This window comes from Uranotaenia lowii, chromosome 2, assembly GCF_029784155.1.
Source record: "Uranotaenia lowii strain MFRU-FL chromosome 2, ASM2978415v1, whole genome shotgun sequence".
Classification (NCBI taxonomy): Eukaryota; Metazoa; Arthropoda; class Insecta; order Diptera; family Culicidae; genus Uranotaenia; species Uranotaenia lowii.
The window spans coordinates 315322726-315344983 of NC_073692.1; the positions used below are offsets into that span (position 1 = coordinate 315322726).

Genomic DNA, 22258 nt, shown 5'->3' on the forward strand with positions numbered 1-22258 from the left:
TTAATAGGATATTAAAACTTAAAAAATAATTTCATAATGTAATTGAATTAAAGTTAAACAGTTTTTAAGAATCAATTTTATCCAATGAATAAAAGTTATAGATTTAAGGAATTTCAAAGCGAAAATGTTCTTTATCATATTGAGGAAAAAATCACAGTTCTTAAAAAAGGATCTTCTGGTGAACGATTAAGTCTAGGCATTTTATTAGAGAATATATTTTTAGGACATCTGAAATTTCTTAAAATTTTTCCCTTTGAATACAATTTTAAAAAGATCATACACTCTTCTTAAATAAGAATGGAATTGATCCGATACATTGAACTAAAATTTCACCTAACTGAGCTACATAACTCTTCATAATTTTTTTTTCGAATTGTCAAATGAAAATTAAATAATTTACGAAAAAAAAATCGAAATTATGCTATTGGTATCATAACATGATCGGGAAATGAAGCTTAGGGAATGATGAGCTAGTTGGCGCCAGGAGCTCTGGGCCAACTAGCTCATGAACTGTAATTTGAGAAATACACTCTTCTTTGTTTATAAAAATGTAAAATTGAGTAAGGATCCTGTAAGTAGTGCCAACCAAAATGTGTTTTTTGAATATTTCTCTGAATAAATCATTAAGGCTTCTCGCTCCTTCTCCGCCCTCTATTTTAGTGTTCTTTTCAGTGAATAACATACACTGAACCCAAATTCACTCTTAAAATACACATGATTTTTCACTTAAAAACAAGGATCCAGTGATTTTCTTTCATTCAAGTGCGACATATACATTTCACTTGGCAGTCACTTAAATTTCAAGTAAAATCATCCACATTCACTTCAGTCGTCACTTGAATTTGAAGTGAGAAAAAATATTCACTTCCCCATCACTTGAATTTCAAGTGAATGTCAGGTTGTAATTGTGTTTATTTTCAGAGTTCAAAATGGCAAATTCTAAAGAGCAGCGTTTAAAGCTTATGCTGGATTTGGATTTTCCCAATTCTTTAATAGGCGATTTTGGCGGTAGTTTGTGTTTAACGTGATGTAACAAAAATTTATTTAAAGGTGTTATCATGTTTCAGCTTGTGGGTTGAACGGGACAGATTTTCTGGTTTGCAGCAGGGAAGATTTAGTCGCACTATCCGCAGTAACCGACCTGCCTTGGGATTACGATGGAATTTTCCTTTCGCCATAAATTTATGGCGAAAACGTAATGTAAGTATTTGAAATCGTAGTGCTGTTGTATAAATGTTTTTTATTTAAAAACGCGAGAGATAATTAACTAGAAACTAACTTAGAAACTCAGATAAATTTCACTCAAACGTCATAGTGTAATTCACTTGACCGGTCACTTAAGTGAATTCACTTGACCCATCACTTAAAATTCAAATGAAATTACGTATGGCGAGAATTTACTACAGATGTAACTTATTTTTAAAGTGAAAATTATTTTGGGTGTAATATTCAACAGTTAAAACTCATCTTAAAAGAATTTTTTGTTGAGATTCGTCTCATCGAAGTAATCGATGAGATGAATAACAACACACGCATGTTGGGTTATTATCAATAAACAAATATTGTAACTATGGTTCCCTATGAATCTCTAGGGAACTGATTAGTATAAATAGAAGTTAAGGTTGCAAATAAAGTCATTCCAGTTTTAACCTTCAAACAGTTAATTTGTTCTCTCCTTTCCACTCCGAAAGTGCTCCCTGTCCAACAGGTTATGGGCCCAGCACTAGTGGAAAGGAGGAGAGAAGTGGAATCATCAGCGGCAGGAGGACGACCTGATAGCCGTTTTGGAAGTGCGTCGAACCTGGTAACCGTTTGGTAGTGCGTCGAGCCTGGAAACTGATTGGAAGTGCATCGAGCCTGGGACCGTTCGGAGGCGTCGAGCCGGGAATCCATTAGGAGGTTATAGGAAGGTGGTCGTGCCTGAAATCCGTTTGGAGGTGATCGAGCTGGGAATCCTTTCGGTGGCGTCGAGCTGGGAAAACCATTCGGTGGCTTCGAGCCGGGAATCCATGCGGTGGCATCGAGCCGGGAATCCATTCGGAGGCGTCGAACCGGGAATCCGTTCGGAGGTGTCGAGCCAGGAATCCAATTGGAAGGTGGTTTAGCCTGGTATCCAATTGGAAGGCAGTCGAACCGGGAATCCGTGCGGAGGTGTCGAACCTGGAATCCGTTGGAGGTGGTCGAGCCGGGAATCCGTTGGAGGTTGTCGAGCCGGGAATCCGTTGGAGGTTGTCGAGCCGGGAATCCGTTGGAGGTGGTCGAGCCGGGAATCCGAAGAGGGTCGTCAGGCCACTGGGAAGGCGAAAAGCCTTGAGAATGGGCTACGGACAGCAAGGAGCGTCAAGTCGACGGGAGGTTGTTGTGTCGTCGAGTGAGCCAGGAAATGGTCGTCGGGCGAAACCGATGGAAGGTCGTCGAGCGAAACCTAGTCGTGCTGAAGGCGATAAGGTTCGGTGTGTGTCGAGGAGGAGTAGCCACTTCAGGAGGAGCCACTGGATAGATTGCAGTTGGATAACTGTTAACAGCGTGTGTTGAGGAGGAGTGTTGAGATTCGTCTCATCGAAGTAATCGATGAGATGAATAACAACACACGCATGTTGGGTTATTATCAATAAACAAATATTGTAACTATGGTTCCCTATGAATCTCTAGGGAACTGATTAGTATAAATAGAAGTTAAGGTTGCAAATAAAGTCATTCCAGTTTTAACCTTCAAACAGTTAATTTGTTCTCTCCTTTCCACTCCGAAAGTACTCCCTGTCCAACATTTTTTGATAAAATTTTCATTCTTCCTACGTTAAACTTTTGTTTAAAGTTTCTTAAGCTGATATACATTTTTTCTAAAACATGGATTAGTACAAAAATTATTCTATAAAAATTACTAAATATTTCCCTGTAATCTGATAATTTTAAGTTTTGTGAGACAAATCCCTATTCAAGTTAACAATCTGATTTAATATTCTTTTTCGATGTTTTTTTCTGTATCTTTCTATATGAACTATACAACTTTTTTCTACAACTGTGTACTAATTCTAGAAAAACTGCAATTTTCACAGTGGCACAAGTTAACTTTATTTTTGCTTGAGCGTTTTCTCATAAATTAGTTTTGAGTATCGTCAATGTAATGCAAAATAATGAATTGATGCCAATATAGTTTTATTCGTTCCCAAAATTTATTAAAACTATTAGTATTGGCCGTAGAAAGAACAACTACTTTGGTTTGATAGTTTACAAAGAATGAATGAATTTTTATTTCTCTCTTACTTTTATACTATTTTAAATCTAGTAAACGATTGCTTTGATCGATTATAATTATTTAAATGGAACAACACGCCTGCTACTTCCGACACTCCTCCTCGAGTTGATCCGATTTAATTCCGATCTCTCCACGCAGCTTCTCCAGACGAACTCGTTGCAATGGTTTGGTCAGGATATCAGCAAGCATGTTTTCGGTAGGACAATATTCCAAATTGATCAGCTTCTTTTCTTGCAGATCTCGAACGAAGAAAAATCGCGTTTCGATGTGCTTGGTTCTCCTCTCAAGGCGATCACTTCCAACCATCTTGATGGTACTCTGGTTGTCCTCGTATACGGTGGTTGGATCCTCAGTAGCCTCGCCAATTTCCCGTACAAGTCGCTGCAACCAGATGAGTTCTTGGCATCCTTCAGCCAACGCGATGAATTCAGCTTCTGTTGAACTCAAGGAAACGCAGGTTTGTTTCCGTGAGCCCCATGCAACTGCACCTCCACCGAAGAGAATTAGAAAGCCAGAATTCGACTTCCTGTCACGGCAATCTCCAGCCCAGTCGGCGTCGACGAACATCTTGAGATCAGCCTTCGATCCTCCGAGCTGAAGATGATGACCCTTTGTTGCGAACAAGTAACGCAAGACTCGCTTTGCTTCAGTCCAGTCTTGCTGAGTGGGACAACTTGATTTCTGGGCCAAGATTGAAACGCTTACCGCTATGTCAGGACGAGTATGAACGGCGATGTACAGTAGACCACCGATCAAACTTAAATACTGTTGATTGTTCTCCAGTTTGTCCTGCTCCTCCTTCTGCTGTAGATAGCCGACATCCAGGGGCACTTTGGACGGCTTGGCGCTTTCCAAACCGAAACGGTTCGTGAGTTTCCGGATGTATACTTCCTGGTTCAGTCTGTATCCGGTTTCAGTTTTCGTTACCTCGATCCCAAGGAATTGCCGAACTTCGCCAAGATCCACGACGACGAAATTACTTTGAAGTAATTTGAAGATGGTTTGGAATTCCTTTTCGGTTGGGGTGACGATAATCATATCATCCACGTAAACTAGGATGAATTCTCGATTACCATTCCGCATGTATAGGCACGGATCGGACTTGGACGGCTTGAACCCCATCGCCTTGAAGACTTCGTCGACCTTCTGGTTCCAGACTCGTGCGGATTGCTTCAGGCCATATAAGCTCCTCCTTAAACGGCATACGGAACGTTCGTCTCCGCTGTGATAACCTTCTGGCTGGCGCATGTAGATGGTTTCTTCCAGATGCCCGTTCAGGTACGCTGTCTTCACATCGACGTGATGAACTTGGAAACCGCGGCGGCTGGCCACAGTCAAAAGTGTGCGAAATGTCACCTGTTTCGCAACCGGGGCAAACACCTCGTCGTAGTCAACGCCGAACTTTTGCGTGAAGCCCTGTGCAACTATCCTCGCCTTGTGCCGCACAATGTTGCCTTTTTCGTCCTCCTTGGTCTTGAACAGCCACTTTGAACCAATCGCCCTTTTGCCAGGGGGTAACTCGACAAGGTCCCACGTCTGGTTGTCGAGTAAAGCTTGAAACTCTTCGTCCATCGCCTTTCGCCAGAGATGAGCATCGCTGCCACGCAATGCCTCCGCCGGGGTTCGCGGATCGCTCGATGTTTTCGGTTTCGCACGGCCGGTGCTAACCTTTAGACCTTGACGGCTGCTACTTGGACCATCATTGGAAGCGGTTGGTACTGAAAAATTGTGATGCGGAAAGCCATTGTTCGGTAACACAAAGTCATGGTACTTGCCTGGAATAGCGCGCTCCCTTCCGCTGCGCCTCGACACCTGTGACAAAGGTGGATATGAGTTTTGTTGCGGGGGGAGCGCCGTGATGGTCACGTCACCAACTGCTTCATCAGACAAATCGCTGCTGCTAATTTCATCCACCTCCGAAAAATACTGAGACACGTCTGACTCAGATTCGTTCTCCAGCTCGACCACGGGATTGTGTGCGGCCTCAACCACACTGTCTCCCGCATCAGGTATCGGTAAGCTGTCTTGGAAATCCAGACTGACGAACGTTCGGACTTTCGGTTGATGGCTTGCTGCAGGTACCATTGGCTGCTGATTTGAGTACTCCGGCTCGCTAATTATCGTCACATCTCGACACTTGACCACGTCGTTTGTCATCGGATTGTACAAACGGTATGCCTTGGTTTCCGTTTCGAATCCGACGAGAACTGCTTCAAACGCTTTCGGATCCCATTTTTGCCTTCGCTGCTTGGGCACGTGCGCCATCACTTTCGAACCAAAAACACGGACGTGGGACAAATTTGGCTTTCGCCCACTCCATGCTTCCTCGGGTGTTACTGTTTGCCCCTTGGTTGGCGAACGATTCGATAGGTACGTCGCTGCCCCAACTGCCTCAGCCCAGAACTGCTTCGGTAGGTTTACCTCAAACAAGAGACATCTGGCCTTCTCGACGATTGTACGGTTGAGTCTCTCCGCAAGCCCATTCTGTTCGGGGGTGTAACTTGCTGTCGTCTGGTGCCTTATGCCGAGCTCTCTCAATCGCCCTTGGAACAACCTGTTGATATACTCTTTTCCGTTATCAGTACGAATTACCTTTATCTTCCGACCAGTTTGACGTTCAGCTTGGTTGCAGTAATCGTTGAATGCCCTTAGCACCTCGGAATCGGTTTTCTTCTCCAGGAAATAGATCACCGCCCGCCTCGTCTTGTCGTCGGTGAAAGATATGTAGTACCGATGTCCGCCGATGGATGGCACCTCCATCGGCCCGCAAATATCGGAGTGCACAATTTCCAGGACCTCATTGGCGCGACTCCCCTTCTTCGGAAAAGGTAATCGCTGTTGCTTACCCATACAGCAAACTTCGCACGATTCAGCTTCTTCATCCGTGAAATAGATTCCGGATGCAAGACCACTTTTCAGTTGCTTCAGGCTGCTTATGTTGAGATGGCCCATCCTTCTGTGCCACGTTTTCTGGTCAGTTGAGGAAACTGAAACGGCTGCCATTTTTGTTCGCTCAGAAAATTTGAACAAACCACTTTGGACATCGTGCTCGCCGGTTGCTATGGTAACTCCCTCTGGATCGATGACTTTGACGCCTTCGTTTTGAAACAGAACCACGTGGCCGCGTCTCACAATTTGACTGACGGATAGCAAATTGCTCGACATTCCTGGGATGAATCTCACGTGATGTACGGATATTGGGGGACAATCCGGTGTACATTTTGCTGCTAGCTTCACTGTTCCGGTCAATACGATGTTCATGTTGGCGTTGTCGGCTGCCTTCACCACCCCGCTGGCTGGTCGCACGTCACTTAACACTTGCTGATCCTTGGTGAAATGTTCTGACGCACCAGAGTCAAAATACCAGCTGTTGTCGTTCACTCCGTCGTTGGTGGACAGCAATGTACAGAATGCGGAACTTTTCTTTGCACGACATTCCCTCGCCACGTGACCGTACTTGTTGCAAAATTTGCACTTCGGTCTGCTGCTGGACTGCTGCTCAGGTTTGGATTCAGCCTGCGCTTGCTTCGATTTCTGGGGAAAATTTTTCCTACCAACGAACGCCGTCTTCTCGGAGGGGGAGTGAATTTCTTGCAGAAGCTTGGTTTTAATACTGTCGCCAGTTATCGGAGTCCCTGAATTCTCGAGTGCCATTATCATGGGTCGGAATTTTTCGGGTAAACCGGCTAGTAAAAGCGTTCCTATCCACTCCTCGGTGATGTCGAAACCAACTCCCCTGAGTTGATGAGCTGTGGACACGATTTTGTTGACGTAGGTTTCCATGGTAACGGAATTTTCGAGACTCGTGGTAATTAATTTTCTCAGGAGCCCTACTCGCCGCGCCAGACCGTTGTCCTCGAAAGCTGCCTCCAGTTTCGCCCAGACTTCTTGAGCTGTCCTCGCTTCCTTAACGTGGACGTAATTTTCGGGTTCCAGCAGAAGGATGATTTTTGCACGCGCCTTGCGATCCTTCGCCGGATTCACCACTGGTCGGACACCGTCAGCATCTGGTTCAGGCTTCACCACCTCCCAGAGTTCTTCCAACTCCAGGAACGTTTCAACCGCAAACCTCCACGTGGCCCAATTGCTTCGCCCAGCCAAACGCTCGATGGATGGTAGGCTCGATAAATTCTGGACCGGACCGGTGTTGCTTCCTCCTGTGGTGGCCATTCTTCTAAACTTGCTGGGACCAAAACCTATTAGTATTGGCCGTAGAAAGAACAACTACTTTGGTTTGATAGTTTACAAAGAATGAATGAATTTTTATTTCTCTCTTACTTTTATACTATTTTAAATCTAGTAAACGATTGCTTTGATCGATTATAATTATTTAAATGGAACAACACGCCTGCTACTTCCGACAAAAACCGACGAAAAAACTACATGTTAAAAGACGTCGAAGTATTTGTCATGATTTCTTACCGGTCAACAAGTTTTGGAAAACAATTTGTTAGAAATTTGAGAGCTTTACATAGATTTTTTTATTTATCTTGATTTAATATTAAAAAAAAAAACAAGTATAACAAACACCGGAAAAATCATCATTTTTAACCGGGAAAAATCCGGGAGAAAACCGGGAAAAACTTTGGAATTTCAAAACGAAAAATCGCTAGCAACCCTGTTAAGTTTGACAAATCTCCAATGCAACGCGTACACTATACCCGGACCCCATGGCTTCCTTCGTATGAACTGTTATGGAGTGAATGTATTATGTTGATGTAAGGTATATTTTTAGAAGAACGAGTCAATTTGGTGGGCTACACCCAAAATAATTTTCACTTTAAAAATAAGTGACATCTGTAGTAAATTCTCGCCATACGTAATTTCATTTGAATTTTAAGTGATGGGTCAAGTGAATTCACTTAAGTGACCGGTCAAGTGAATTACACTATGACGTTTGAGTGAAATTTATCTGAGTTTCTAAGTTAGTTTCTAGTTAATTATCTCTCGCGTTTTTAAATAAAAAACATTTATACAACAGCACTACGATTTCAAATACTTACATTACGTTTTCGCCATAAATTTATGGCGAAAGGAAAATTCCATCGTAATCCCAAGGCAGGTCGGTTACTGCGGATAGTGCGACTAAATCTTCCCTGCTGCAAACCAGAAAATCTGTCCCGTTCAACCCACAAGCTGAAACATGATAACACCTTTAAATAAATTTTTGTTACATCACGTTAAACACAAACTACCGCCAAAATCGCCTATTAAAGAATTGGGAAAATCCAAATCCAGCATAAGCTTTAAACGCTGCTCTTTAGAATTTGCCATTTTGAACTCTGAAAATAAACACAATTACAACCTGACATTCACTTGAAATTCAAGTGATGGGGAAGTGAATATTTTTTCTCACTTCAAATTCAAGTGACGACTGAAGTGAATGTGGATGATTTTACTTGAAATTTAAGTGACTGCCAAGTGAAATGTATATGTCGCACTTGAATGAAAGAAAATCACTGGATCCTTGTTTTTAAGTGAAAAATCATGTGTATTTTAAGAGTGAATTTGGGTTCAGTGTAGTTTACTTACAGGCAGGGAAGCAAATCCAACTGATCTGATACTGATAACTGATTTATCCCTAGTGTTACACTTAGCGATAAATATGAGAAAGCGATTGCTTCTCATCTGTTTCCATTGACGATAAAGATAACTCGCTACACGTTATCTTGTCTCCGACGGTCCACCAACAGATGAAAAAATTTCGAAATGCTCCCACTGAAGCAAACCGGCTGAATCGATTATAACATCAGCAGAAAAGGCTAACTGAAACAGTTAAATAGATATGTGGTAAATTTTGAAATTCTCGGGCGTAACGTCTATTTATACCGACTTTAGCAAAGCCTTTGATCGCATTGACATACCCCTTTTAATCTTCAAATTAAAAAAAATTGGCTTTCATCCAAATCTTCTCTCCTGGTTACAATCATACTTAACTGATCGAACACAAATCGTTCGTTTCCAAAACGAATTATCCAAATCTGTAGCTGTGACCTCTGGTGTGCCTCAGGGGTCTCATTTAGGACCTCTCCTTTTCATACTGTTCGTTAACGACATTTCCTTTATTCTAAAACGGATTGAATACCTAATATACGCCGACGATATTAAACTATTTCTGAAAATAAAAACAACCGAAGATGCTGAAACATTTCAAAACGAAATCAATGTTTTCTTTGAATGGTGCAACAAAAGTTTACTTCAATTGAATGTTAAAAAATGCAACTCTATATCATTTAGCAGAAAGCAAAGTTATCCTATCATTGAAACAAAATTAGGCAATCAACCAGTACAAAAATGCAAAATTGTAAGGGATCTCGGCGTCATATTGGATTCAAAACTCACGTTTGTAGAACATCAGAACAATATCATCAATAAAGCAAATTGCATGCTAGGATTTGTAAAACGTTTCAGCAAACACTTTCAAGACCCATACACCATAAAATCTCTTTATATATCCTATGTTCGTTCGATATTGGAGTATTGTAGCATCATATGGAATCCTTATTCAAATATTCACGAGCAACGTCTCGAATCAGTTCAAAAACAATTTTTGTTATATGCGCTACGTAAAATCAATTGGACCACTTTTCCTCTTCCATCGTATGAATCTCGTTGTAAGCTTATTGATATAGAACCTCTCAGTAAACGCAGAGAATTTTCCCAAATTGCATTTGTAAATGATGTTGTTACACAAAGAATAGACAGTCCTGAATTACTTTCAGAACTAAATTTTTACGCACCCTCCCGTCCATTGAGAAATAAACATTTGTTCTACATTAAACTTTACGACAAAGACTATGCAAAACATCAACCTATTAATCAAATGATGTACAAATACAATTTACAAAGTGAAATTTTAGACGTAGCGATGAACAAAACACAATTAAAAAAGGCATTCAAAAACAACTTCATAGAACAACAAAACAATAGCTTACATTAGTTTTAAGTAGTTTTAAGTATTGTAGTCTACATAGTTTGACTCAAATAAATAAATAAATAAATAAAGAAGGCGCTCGTCGCGATGATTAATCAATGTTTGAAGGTTCTGGTAACTAGTAATAGTTAAAACAAATTAATGATGATTAACGGCACGAGTACCGCGAGAAATGAGTTTCGCTCCGATTAAGACTTGCGACCCCTCTAGTGAAAGGGTTTGACTTGTAGATGACGGAAATAAGCGTCGCGAGATCGCTAGTACAAGCTACTAGTGTTAGTACCGCGAGAAATTAGTTTAACTCCGATTTCAACTTGCGACCCCTCTAGTGAAAGGGTTTGACTTGTTGATGACGAAAAAAAGTGTCGCGAGATCGCTAGTACAAGCTACTAGTGTTAGTACCGCGAGAAATTAGTTTAACTCCGATTTCAACTTGCGACCCCTCTAGTGAAAGGGTTTGACTTGTTGATGACGAAAAAAAGTGTCGCGAGATCGCTAGTACAAGCTACTAGTGTTAGTACCGCGAGAAATTAGTTTAGCTCCGATTTCAACTTGCGACCCCTCTAGTGAAAGGGTTTGACTTTTAGATGACGAAAAAAAGTGTCGCGAGATCGCTAGTACAAGCTACTAGTGTTAGTACCGCGAGCAATCAGTTTAGCTCCGATTTCAACTTTCGACCGGTCAAGCGAAAGGGTTTGAGTTGAAGGTGACGGAAAAAAGTGTCGCGAGATCGCTAGTACAAGCTACTAGTGTAAGTACCGCGAGAAATTAGTTTAGCTCCGATTTCAACTTACGACCGGTCAAGTGAAAGGGTTTGACTTGTTGATGACGAAAAAAAGTGTCGCGAGATCGCTAGTACAAGCTACTAGTGTTAGTACCACGAGAAGTTTCTCGTTGTAATCGGAGTTAGTTTAAACTAGTTAGTTTAGCTCCGATTTCAACTTTCAACCGGTCAAGTGAAAGGCTTTGACTTCTAGGTGACGAAAATTTGAAACGCGAGTTCGATTGACCAAGATACTAGTGTCATTACTAGTAGGAATAATCTACTAGTACTAAGTTGTACAAGCTTGTATCAAGAAACTGCTCAAATAAATTCTCATCAATTTCTTCCCTTTTAATAATCGGGTCGCAACTATTGTCGAGCTAACCTATTTTCTGTCGGTTTTAACTCTAGTAGCTTGTACTAGCGACACTTTTTTTCGTCATCTACAAGTCAAACCCTTTCACTAGAGGGGTCGCAAGTTGAAATCGGAGCTAAACTTATTTCTCGCGGTACTAACACTAGTAGCTTGTACTAGCGATCTCGCGACACTTTTTTTCGTCATCTACAAGTCAAACCCTTCCACTTGACCGGTCGAAAGTTGAAATCGAAGCTAAACTGATTTCTCGCGGTACTAACACTAGTAGCTTGTACTAGCTATCTCGCGACACTTTTTTTCGTCATCTACAAGTCAAACCCTTCCACTTGACCGGTCGAAAATTGAAATCGGAGCTAAACTAATTTCTCGCGGTACTTACAATAGTAGCTTGTACTAGCGATCTCGCGACACTTTTTTTCGTCATCTACAAGTCAAACCCTTTCACTAGAGGGGTCGCAAGTTGAAATCGGAGCTAAACTTATTTCTCGCGGTACTAACACTAGTAGCTTGTACTAGCGATCTCGCGACACTTTTTTTCGTCATCTAAAAGTCAAACCCTTCCTCTTGACCGGTCGAAAGTTGAAATCGAAGCTTAACTGATTTCTCGCGGTACTAACACTAGTAGCTTGTACTAGCGATCTCGCGACACTTTTTTTCGTCATCTTCAAGTCAAACCCTTTCACTAGAGGGGTCGCAAGTTGAAATCGGAGCTAAACTTATTTCTCGCGGTACTAACACTAGTAGCTTGTACTAGCGATCTCGCGACGCTTTTTTCCGTCATCTACAAGTCAAACCCTTTCACTAGAGGGGTCGCAAGTTGAAATCGGAGCTAAACTTATTTCTCGCGGTACTAACACTAGTAGCTTGTACTAGCGATCTCGCGACACTTTTTTTCGTCATCTACAAGTCAAACCCTTTCACTAGAGGGGTCGCAAGTTGAAATCGGAGCTAAACTTATTTCTCGCGGTACTAACACTAGTAGCTTGTACTAGCGATCTCGCGACACTTTTTTTCGTCATCTACAAGTCAAACCCTTCCACTTGACCGGTTGAAAATTGAAATCGGAGCTAAACTAATTTCTCGCGGTACTTACACTAGTAGCTTGTACTAGCGATCTCGCGACACTTTTTTTCGTCATCTACAAGTCAAACCCTTCCACTTGACCGGTCGAAAGTTGAAATCGAAGCTAAACTGATTTCTCGCGGTACTAACACTAGTAGCTTGTACTAGCTATCTCGCGACACCTATTTTCGTCATCTACAAGTCAAACCCTTCCACTTGACCGGTCGAAAATTGAAATCGGAGCTAAACTAATTTCTCGCGGTACTTACAATAGTAGCTTGTACTAGCGATCTCGCGACACTTTTTTTCGTCATCTACAAGTCAAACCCTTTCACTAGAGGGGTCGCAAGTTGAAATCGGAGCTAAACTTATTTCTCGCGGTACTAACACTAGTAGCTTGTACTAGCGATCTCGCGACACTTTTTTTCGTCATCTAAAAGTCAAACCCTTCCTCTTGACCGGTCGAAAGTTGAAATCGAAGCTTAACTGATTTCTCGCGGTACTAACACTAGTAGCTTGTACTAGCGATCTCGCGACACTTTTTTTCGTCATCTTCAAGTCAAACCCTTTCACTAGAGGGGTCGCAAGTTGAAATCGGAGCTAAACTTATTTCTCGCGGTACTAACACTAGTAGCTTGTACTAGCGATCTCGCGACGCTTTTTTCCGTCATCTACAAGTCAAACCCTTTCACTAGAGGGGTCGCAAGTTGAAATCGGAGCTAAACTTATTTCTCGCGGTACTAACACTAGTAGCTTGTACTAGCGATCTCGCGACACTTTTTTTCGTCATCTACAAGTCAAACCCTTTCACTAGAGGGGTCGCAAGTTGAAATCGGAGCTAAACTTATTTCTCGCGGTACTAACACTAGTAGCTTGTACTAGCGATCTCGCGACACTTTTTTTCGTCATCTACAAGTCAAACCCTTCCACTTGACCGGTTGAAAATTGAAATCGGAGCTAAACTAATTTCTCGCGGTACTTACACTAGTAGCTTGTACTAGCGATCTCGCGACACTTTTTTTCGTCATCTACAAGTCAAACCCTTCCACTTGACCGGTCGAAAGTTGAAATCGAAGCTAAACTGATTTCTCGCGGTACTAACACTAGTAGCTTGTACTAGCTATCTCGCGACACCTATTTTCGTCATCTACAAGTCAAACCCTTCCACTTGACCGGTCGAAAATTGAAATCGGAGCTAAACTAATTTCTCGCGGTACTTACAATAGTAGCTTGTACTAGCGATCTCGCGACACTTTTTTTCGTCATCTACAAGTCAAACCCTTTCACTAGAGGGGTCGCAAGTTGAAATCGGAGCTAAACTTATTTCTCGCGGTACTAACACTAGTAGCTTGTACTAGCGATCTCGCGACACTTTTTTTCGTCATCTAAAAGTCAAACCCTTCCTCTTGACCGGTCGAAAGTTGAAATCGAAGCTTAACTGATTTCTCGCGGTACTAACACTAGTAGCTTGTACTAGCGATCTCGCGACACTTTTTTCGTCATCTTCAAGTCAAACCCTTTTACTAGACGGGTCGCAAATTACAATCGGAGGTTTAATAAACGAAACCATCTATTGAATTAAACAAATAAATCTGAATGCAAAAAATGACCAATCTTTTCTTGTTACTACTTGCGAGGAAGGGAGAACTTATCCTTAACGTTACACTTACCGATAAGTTTGAATCGGAATGCAAAACTAATCGAGAGCAAATTTGTTAATGATGAGTATGAGTACAGTACACTGGTGGATGAAAATCTCCTTCACGGGTGTTTTCATCGGCAAGTTCTAACGAAAGATAACGATCTTTTTATTCCCTGCTTACAGGTATTCCGGCATCCGTGTATATACACTGCCGGCCAAAAGTTTGGGATCACCCACTAAAAAAACATGCAAATTTGGATCGTTCATATCTCAGCCGTCTTAGGACATATTGCAAATCTTCTGAACTCATTTGAAAGATAATGAGCAATAGCTATTTCGGAGGTATTTTGTCCAAATATCATCAAGACGACATTCACCGCCCAGACACCATTTACCACCCCAAATCACCCTTTTGTGTGTATTTTGAAAAAACTGGGATGTTTTCTCCAAATATAAGACCTGTGTTCTGTGTCGGCATCATTGTTCGACCAATTCACTGAAAAAACATCACTTAATTATGCTAACTATAGCCAGAAATAAAATATTTGCTTTTTCGTTTCCGGTCAAATTATTGAATCACGCACAATTTCTTTGTTTTTAACGCATGTATTGTGTCAAATGTGTAAATTGTAAGAAGCATTTAGTTTGATTATGTTAGAATATGATGTTTTATCGCTAAAAGTAACCGGTTACTTGAGGTTGTTTGCCGGGAATCATCATTTTGTCAGTCAACGCACTTTGTTAAAATTTGTACTAAATTTGCGGAAAAAATTTCACAAAATGTATTCTCTAAAGAGCCAAAATATGGTTTTGACAGCTCGTTGTATGGAAAATACTAAAAAGAACAGTTTCCGTGTTGTTTAGATAGTTTTTCCTTGAGAAAACATTATCGATACCCGAAAAAGTCGAGTGGGCGGTAATAGGGCCAGTTGAACACCCCAAAGTTTAGTTAATTATTTTGAAAAGCGTACATTTTTCGCATTCCATTAATTTTTTTTATTTAAAGTAGAGCAGTTTTGGGATGTTTGGAAAAGAAAGCAAATAAAAATCTGCCGTCGTTTTTTTATTACACATGTTTGAAGTTGAAAAACCGCTTAACTGGGCGGTGAATGGCGTCTTGTTTTAGTTTTCAACTTAAAACTTAACCTAAAGTTATAACATTTTCAAAAAATCGCACTCAATATTCAAAGCCGATCATCTCGGGATAGGGTGGACCAAATCTCAAAATTTGAGTGGCATTAGAATCCATATTCTTTACTTCTCAAAATACAATCAAAAAGTTTTGTGAAAAAATTCGAGAATGTACTTTGAATCAATAAAATAGACACTTGAGTTATCGTCCAAAAGTTTGGGATCACCCCTTTGTATGGTGAGTTTGGGATCATTTTTTTTTAAACATGCAAATTTATTTTATTCATATCTTTCTCATCTAACATCGTATTGCAGATCTGAAGGGTTCATTTGGAAGCTAAGGAATTGTTGTTTTTTGATGAATTCATTCAAAAATTATATTTTGAAGTGATAACCTTAAAAAATCACCTGTAATTAATTGTTTTTTTGAAAGTTCCCAGTTATTATTCTGATTGACAAAATGACAAAAAATAAATGTAAGTATCCTCCCACAATAAACATGAGGTAGCTAAGTCACATGGAATGACAGACATTTCAACTGCTTAACGAAAAACCCTAAAGCCTTTTCTTTTCAAGGACAGGTCATCGGACGAAATAAACAAACAGAAAAACACAACCGTTATTGAACACTTGGGGAGTACGAAAAACATACTTGCACTAATCTAAGAATAATACCTTGCGACACTATATTAAATCAATTATTTCATATAAGTTTATTACAGTACAGCTTAGGTTAAAATTTCTATGAGTAAATTGCCGGTTTATTATTTGCCGTCGATTATTTATATCATTTCAGTTAAACAGGACTTTCACCTTATGAATGGCGCTTATAGAAATAATTGAATAAACGATGTCAAGAACGACGAATCAATGCTTTACATAGCAACTTTTGAAACATTTGTTCATTCACAATTTCGTTAAATGAGGAGATTTCAACATAAATTTTCCACAACAATTGTTGTCAGCGCTTTTTAAAATCCGAACAAAAAATGCCTTCCAACTTACCGTTACGATCAGTTCCTAGAAAAAACCCAATATATGGCGTACAGCTGAAACTCCGGCGGCAGCTTGCACCGTTGCGTCCGGTCCTGGTGCTGGCGGATGATGCTGTTGTGGTGGTTGCTGTTGTTGTTGGGAGTTCTGTTGCGTAGGATTTGCAGCAACCGGCGAGCTCTGTTCCGATCCAGTTGGGCCGTCATCGTGTTTTTCTTTTGTTTCGATTTCGAACCGCTTCGAGAGCAACGAAACCGTTGTGAACCGAAAGCCGGTATCTGCTTCGGTGGAGGGTTTCTTTTTGCCACCCTGGCGGCGGTCCAGCGCCTTGAGGGCTTCTTCCGGGGTTGTTCCCTGGTAGTGTATTTCGTAGTGTTTCCTCAGATCAGCCATAAATCGGAACGTTGCTTCGCAGCGATCGCATCTGTAGGGGTTGTCACCGATGTGGGTCCGACTGTGCTTCACCAGATCGTTGCTCTGGGCAAAGGCACGCTCGCAGTAGCAACACTTGTACGGTTTTTCACCGGTGTGAGTTCGCATGTGCCTTTTGAGGGCGTAGGAGTTGGTAAATCTAAAATTTTATATTGTGTTTAGTTTATGGGGCATCCAAACTTTTTTACTTGAACTTACTTGAAGTCACAGAGCTCACACGCGTAAGGACGTATACCTAGAATTGATGATAAAATGACAAATAAGAAATGCTATTTGGCATTAAAGTGTTAAATCTACTAACCGGCATGAATTCGACTGTGTTTGAGTAGCGATTTGTTGGCCTGAAACCGGGATCCGCAAATATCGCAGATGTAGTTTTTCTCCCTGGTGTGGGTGACCATGTGAGTCTTGAGCGAACCCTTTGTCGGGAAGCTCATTGGACAAAGATCGCATGCGAACGGTCGCTGATCCGTGTGGCAGAGCATGTGCTGTTTGAGATTTTTGGCCGTGAAGAATCCTTTGCCGCATTGATCACACTTATGAGGAGCATGTGCCCGTGCTTCTCTGGTAGGTTGAACAATATGGTTGCAAACTTGACAGGGCATCCCGTGGTCGACTTTATGCGTAGCCAGCTTCTCCTCGGTATCGAAGGAACAATCGCACTCAGTACAAGCCCGAACCTGATCCGGATGGTCCGCCTTCATGTGCTTCATCATCGCCAGAACAGTCCTCAATAACTGAAATATTTAAAATACTAACATCCAGTAATACAAAACCTTAGAACATTACTTACCTTAAAACAAAATCCACAGGTTCGCTCACTCGCGTCAACCTTTGGTGGGGGAGGTTTCTTTTCTTTTCGCTTCCGTCTGGTTTTCCGCTTTCCAGAATTTTCATTGCAATCCGAACCCGCACCCCCTCCCCCAGAAGAAGGTTCAATATAATCTCCATCCTTGTAGTCATCGTCCTCGTCAAAATCATCATCCCCCGCAGAATCACCCGGGTAAACCTCTTCATCGTTTAAATCCAGCGCCTGCTCCTGTTTGGTCGAAGCCGAAGGACAGAGCACCACCAGTGGTTCCACTACTATGCCCTGCAGAACTTCGTCATATTCCTGCGGTTCCTGCTTCACTGAAATCACCATCTTCCAGAGCTTTCGATCCGACTCGATACACGTCTGGTGCAACTCATATGCAGCTTCAATTTTACTTTTGCACATCAAGCACACAATCCTGGGAAGCTTGGTATTTCCCTTTTCCGATGCCTGCTGCTGTTCTTCTTCCTCCGAACCGGAAGAACCGAAAACCGGTGCACAAATCGCCACCAGCATGCAGTGGATGGTTGTTTTGTCTGACCCGATCGGCTCATAGATGTCTTCAGATTTTCTCAGGCTAGTCTCCCTGGTGCACACCCTACACAGATTGGACAAATCGCCTTTGACCTCCATTGTCCCCGTGAGGCTACGCTACCAGTACTGTAATCCAGCCAAAGAAAGCCACTTATTTCACTACTTTAATACAATTTTAAGGAATTTTCTGAGAGGACGCTAAAAAATTTTACACTTTTCGACACACAATCATAAACAAATAATTTTGTTGACAGTTCCAATTAGATTTACACGATACTGATTTTTTACTCAGTTTCGCAAATTTTAATCCATGCTGTTATGCACGGAAAAACTGACTTATTCATAAAATGTATTGCGATTACACTTTCATTATAACTAATCGGTTGTTGCTCAAAATTTGTACACTCAGAAATAAATAAAATATCAAAAAGTTATTTTTTAGGTATTTTCACGTTTCTCCCTCTTTACGCACAAGGATATTTCTCATGGTGTAATTACTGGGATATTTCTCACTGAGAAATATTTCTGCGATTAAAATTTATGCATTGAGAAATGGACATCAGTGACATCTGGTGGTCATAAACAGAACGAAATTTAAGGCGACCGTTGAACTAATGAATAATTATTGGAGTTCTCATGAGAAATAAAGAAGATATTTTTAAGATTTTTTAACTTTATTGTTCAATACATATAATTTAATTTTGTAATATAATTAGAAACTTCGCCTATTCATAAAACATTTCTTCAAAAAATAGTCTTAAACTTTGACGCGCTTACGTTCCAACAAGGGAATCGTTTCCGGATCATTCGGAACGAAATGAATCTCTGTTCTCCGAGCCATTTTCTTATGTAGTCCCAATAGGAGCAATGCTGGCCCATGTTGCAATGGTGGTTACGCTTGTAGGCATGCAGGTTTCTACCGGATGATAGATTTTGTTTTCTGATTGTTCTGATCCTTTTGCTGAACTGCCTGTAAACGAAAAAAAAATAGGATAAATAAAATCTTTCCTCTGTCTGACTTCATTGCAAACAAATTGTCACATTTCTCAAGAGTAATCTTAATTATGGCTACCTACCGTCAAATATGATGCTGACTGAAAAGTGATATATATTGGTTTGGTACTGGTTTGTTTCGGAAGGAATAAACTCCACATTTTTTCTTTCCAGCTCACGTGAACCGGAGACGATTCGATGAAGTGAGGTAACGAAAATTCCAGAAAACAACAACAATGCAAAGTAAACAAAATGAGCCGTAAAAGAAATGACAGATTGAAATGTTTCGCGGTACTAAAATTTATGCACAGAATTATTTCTCAAGGAGAAATGTTTCCAATGCATAAAAAATAATATCGCGATACTTATTTTTTATGACCTTGAAAAATTATTCGCCTAAAAATTGCGGGATAAATAAAAAGAAATTATTTTTACATTTTTTTCATTTCTGAGTGTATATCACAAATTCAATTTTGGATAGTTTTGGGTTGCCAATATACATACTTGGACTTAAACTCGATTATTCATGCTCTGTATAAAAAGTTTGCTGTTGTTGGAATTGTGTTGGAAGGGGATGCCAAAGCGAATTTCAAAAGCTTTTAGATGGCGGTGTAATGAGTTTACAATTAAAAGCGTCTTTTTGTGAATAGACCGCGCGCTTAAATATTTAAAATCGCCTCAAATTTAATTGTGTGTTCGCCGGACATTTGATTTCAGATCGTTTTCCATTGGAAATTGGTAAGTTATGAGAGATAATGTGGTTGTTTTTGGGCGGCTATCAGAATCCGGAAGATGGGTGAAAAAGGTGCAGCCGTCGGCGTACATACATATAGAATTTCGAAGAAAAAAAACATTCAGAGTGAAAGAAAGCAGCAAAAAGAAGTTAAAATAATATTTTCCCTCGGTTTCGTATTTTAGCCAACCGGAAACCCCCTGACTCATTATTTTCCATCTTCAGAGGGCCGATTGTCCGGAAGGCGGTTAGTGGCGCTAAGATTGGTTTTGGTTTGTATTATTTTTTCATGTTTTTATATAAATTATTATTAATCTACTTGTGGTTGATTCTCTTCGCAGGATAGTTTCTGTTCCGAGTGGCTGCCGGAGAAAAGCTATTGAAGGTGCTTGGAAATTATTCAATGTACTAATTCAGAGCAGAGGAGGAAGAGCTTTTTTATCGGGCCAGGTGAGGTAGAGAATCCTAAATTGTAATTCTTAATTCCTAAATTCAAATTCTTAATTTGAATCGTTCTTACTGACAAAGGTATGCCAGGAAAAATATAATTATTTTTCCTGAGAAAAAGAAAGCCAAATATGCATATTTGACCATTACCTTGAAAAATTTTTATATGCTTGCTAAATTTGTTACTCTACATAAACCTTGATTGCGAATTGATTAAATGAATCATTAAATCGAAATAGTCTCTGAATATAAAATTTTATCAGTATCAATTAAATAATATGAATTTTAAACCTACCTTGAAAGTAGACTTGGACTCAGTAGCCCGAAATGCTTTCAATATTGAAATACAAATTTAGGAGTTTTATTCTTATACAAAGCTTTTCAGTATTGTCTTAAATTATTTTTCTTATCGAGATCCTTATCACAAACCAAATTAATTATTATTCTAAAAGATTCAATTCAACCTTTTTCCAGATTCCATGATCCCTACTTCAATCCATGCTAGAGCGTGCGGAAGCAAATCCGTACTGGATGTTGAGGCCGATCGAGATGAAAATTGCGGAAACCAAGACGAACAGCCGTATAGCCCTGAATTTTTTGCCTAATATCTAGGCTGCTACTGCCTATTTCTATATTTGCCATGAAAAGGTAGGAAAAAAACTCGTAGGAGTGTAAAGTGTTCGCAAGCTGTGTTTTGTTCCATCACTTATAATGTAAAAGAAAATTTTATGTTTATGTATCTATATTTAATGTTGAAATAAGCAATAAAAAATTATTCTTTATCTGTTATGTGAGCAAACTGTGTTTTTATTTTCGAAAAAACTTGTCAACTTTTACTTTTCTAAAGAAATCTGAAAAATGCATGGGCATCCCCATGTCAAAATATACAGAATTGAGCAACTGACCGAAAGCTTTCAAATGTTTCAAATCTAGCGTAACATTTCAAAAGGGCGAAACTGCCAAATGTAAACAAATCGAGTTAACGGTCATTCCGGATGTACGCGGTTGCACTTTACCTAATGAACGCGGTTTCATCTTAAAATCGCTTAAAACTTTCAAAAACTTGATAAAATTTAATTGGGCGAAACTTCATGTTGATGCATTTTTGTTGGAACGTGAAGTTACGCCTATTCAAAATGGGGTTAATTTTTCTATTCGTGTAGGCTCAATAGGCGTAACAGAGTCGACCGTGTGTGACAAAAGGGCCTAATTAGTTTTTGCGTGTAGGGCCAAAGGGCTTAACTTCAAAACCAAAACAAAAACGGCCGATCAATTGGGCGAAACTTGCAGGCGTAACTAGAATCGAAAACAATAAAGGGCGAAACTCGAAAATCTCTGAAATTTAGTGAAAAAAGTTAAAGTTTTTGATAACCAACGAACAATAAGTGAATATAACGTACATTTTTTGATTTTGTTGTACAAAAAGTGGACGATTTTTTAAATAGGATTTGATTAGTTGTTCCGAAATTTCAAATGCGTTTTTCTCTATTCGAGCTAACTGCTAGTTTCGCCCTTATGAAATGTTACGCTAGAAATGTATAAAAGCTTTTTGCTCACGCTCTGCGTTAAGCGCCCAAACATAAAACTAAGTGGAGACACTTTTCCCGAAACTGTATGAAATTTTATACAGAATAGAGTAACTTTGGTTACCGTGTGTGTTAGGAGCAGTGGTGTCCAAACTTTTTCCTCTAACTTTTGTTGAATTTTCAAGCTCAATGCCCCCTTTAAAACAATCTTAAAAAAAAAGCAAAATACTGATCGGTATTGTTAGAAACCATAAGCTTTTTTCATTATGTTGTTAGAAAATACTCAAATTCATTCCAATTTATGTTATATCACCGTCTAAAGGTTAACGGTTTGGGGCTCAACGTGGTTCTAAGTTCTCTGTGGTTCTAACCTCTATAGTTTAAACACTTTTTACGCACACTCGTGCACTAGTGCAATTTACATTATCGTAAACAATCTTAACACAACCATGGTGTGAGTGAAGTGACTTTGCCAACGATTTTTTCGAGAGAACAACAGTCTGACTATCTTGAGAGATCTTTGACGAAATTCAAGTCTGAATGAAAAAGATAATCCGAATAGAATTGTACAATGAAAAAACCACGAATTCCATATTCACATACCATAAATTTTATGGTTTAC

General features: G+C 40.1%; 1 protein-coding gene across 1 annotated transcript; it reads right to left on the bottom strand.

Annotated features, from left to right (window-relative positions):
* Positions 1-15804: 15804 nt before the first annotated feature.
* LOC129745941 (zinc finger protein 691-like) lies at positions 15805-18182 on the bottom strand. The gene is made up of 4 exons (XM_055739340.1): positions 17383-18182; positions 16891-17326; positions 16788-16824; positions 15805-16728 (listed from the first exon to the last, which is right to left on the bottom strand). The coding sequence occupies exons 1-4, from the start codon at positions 18034-18036 to the stop codon at positions 16185-16187; spliced, it is 1671 nt and encodes a 556-aa protein (XP_055595315.1). The 5' UTR covers positions 18037-18182; the 3' UTR covers positions 15805-16184.
* Between the last annotated feature and the right edge of the window lie 4076 nt (positions 18183-22258).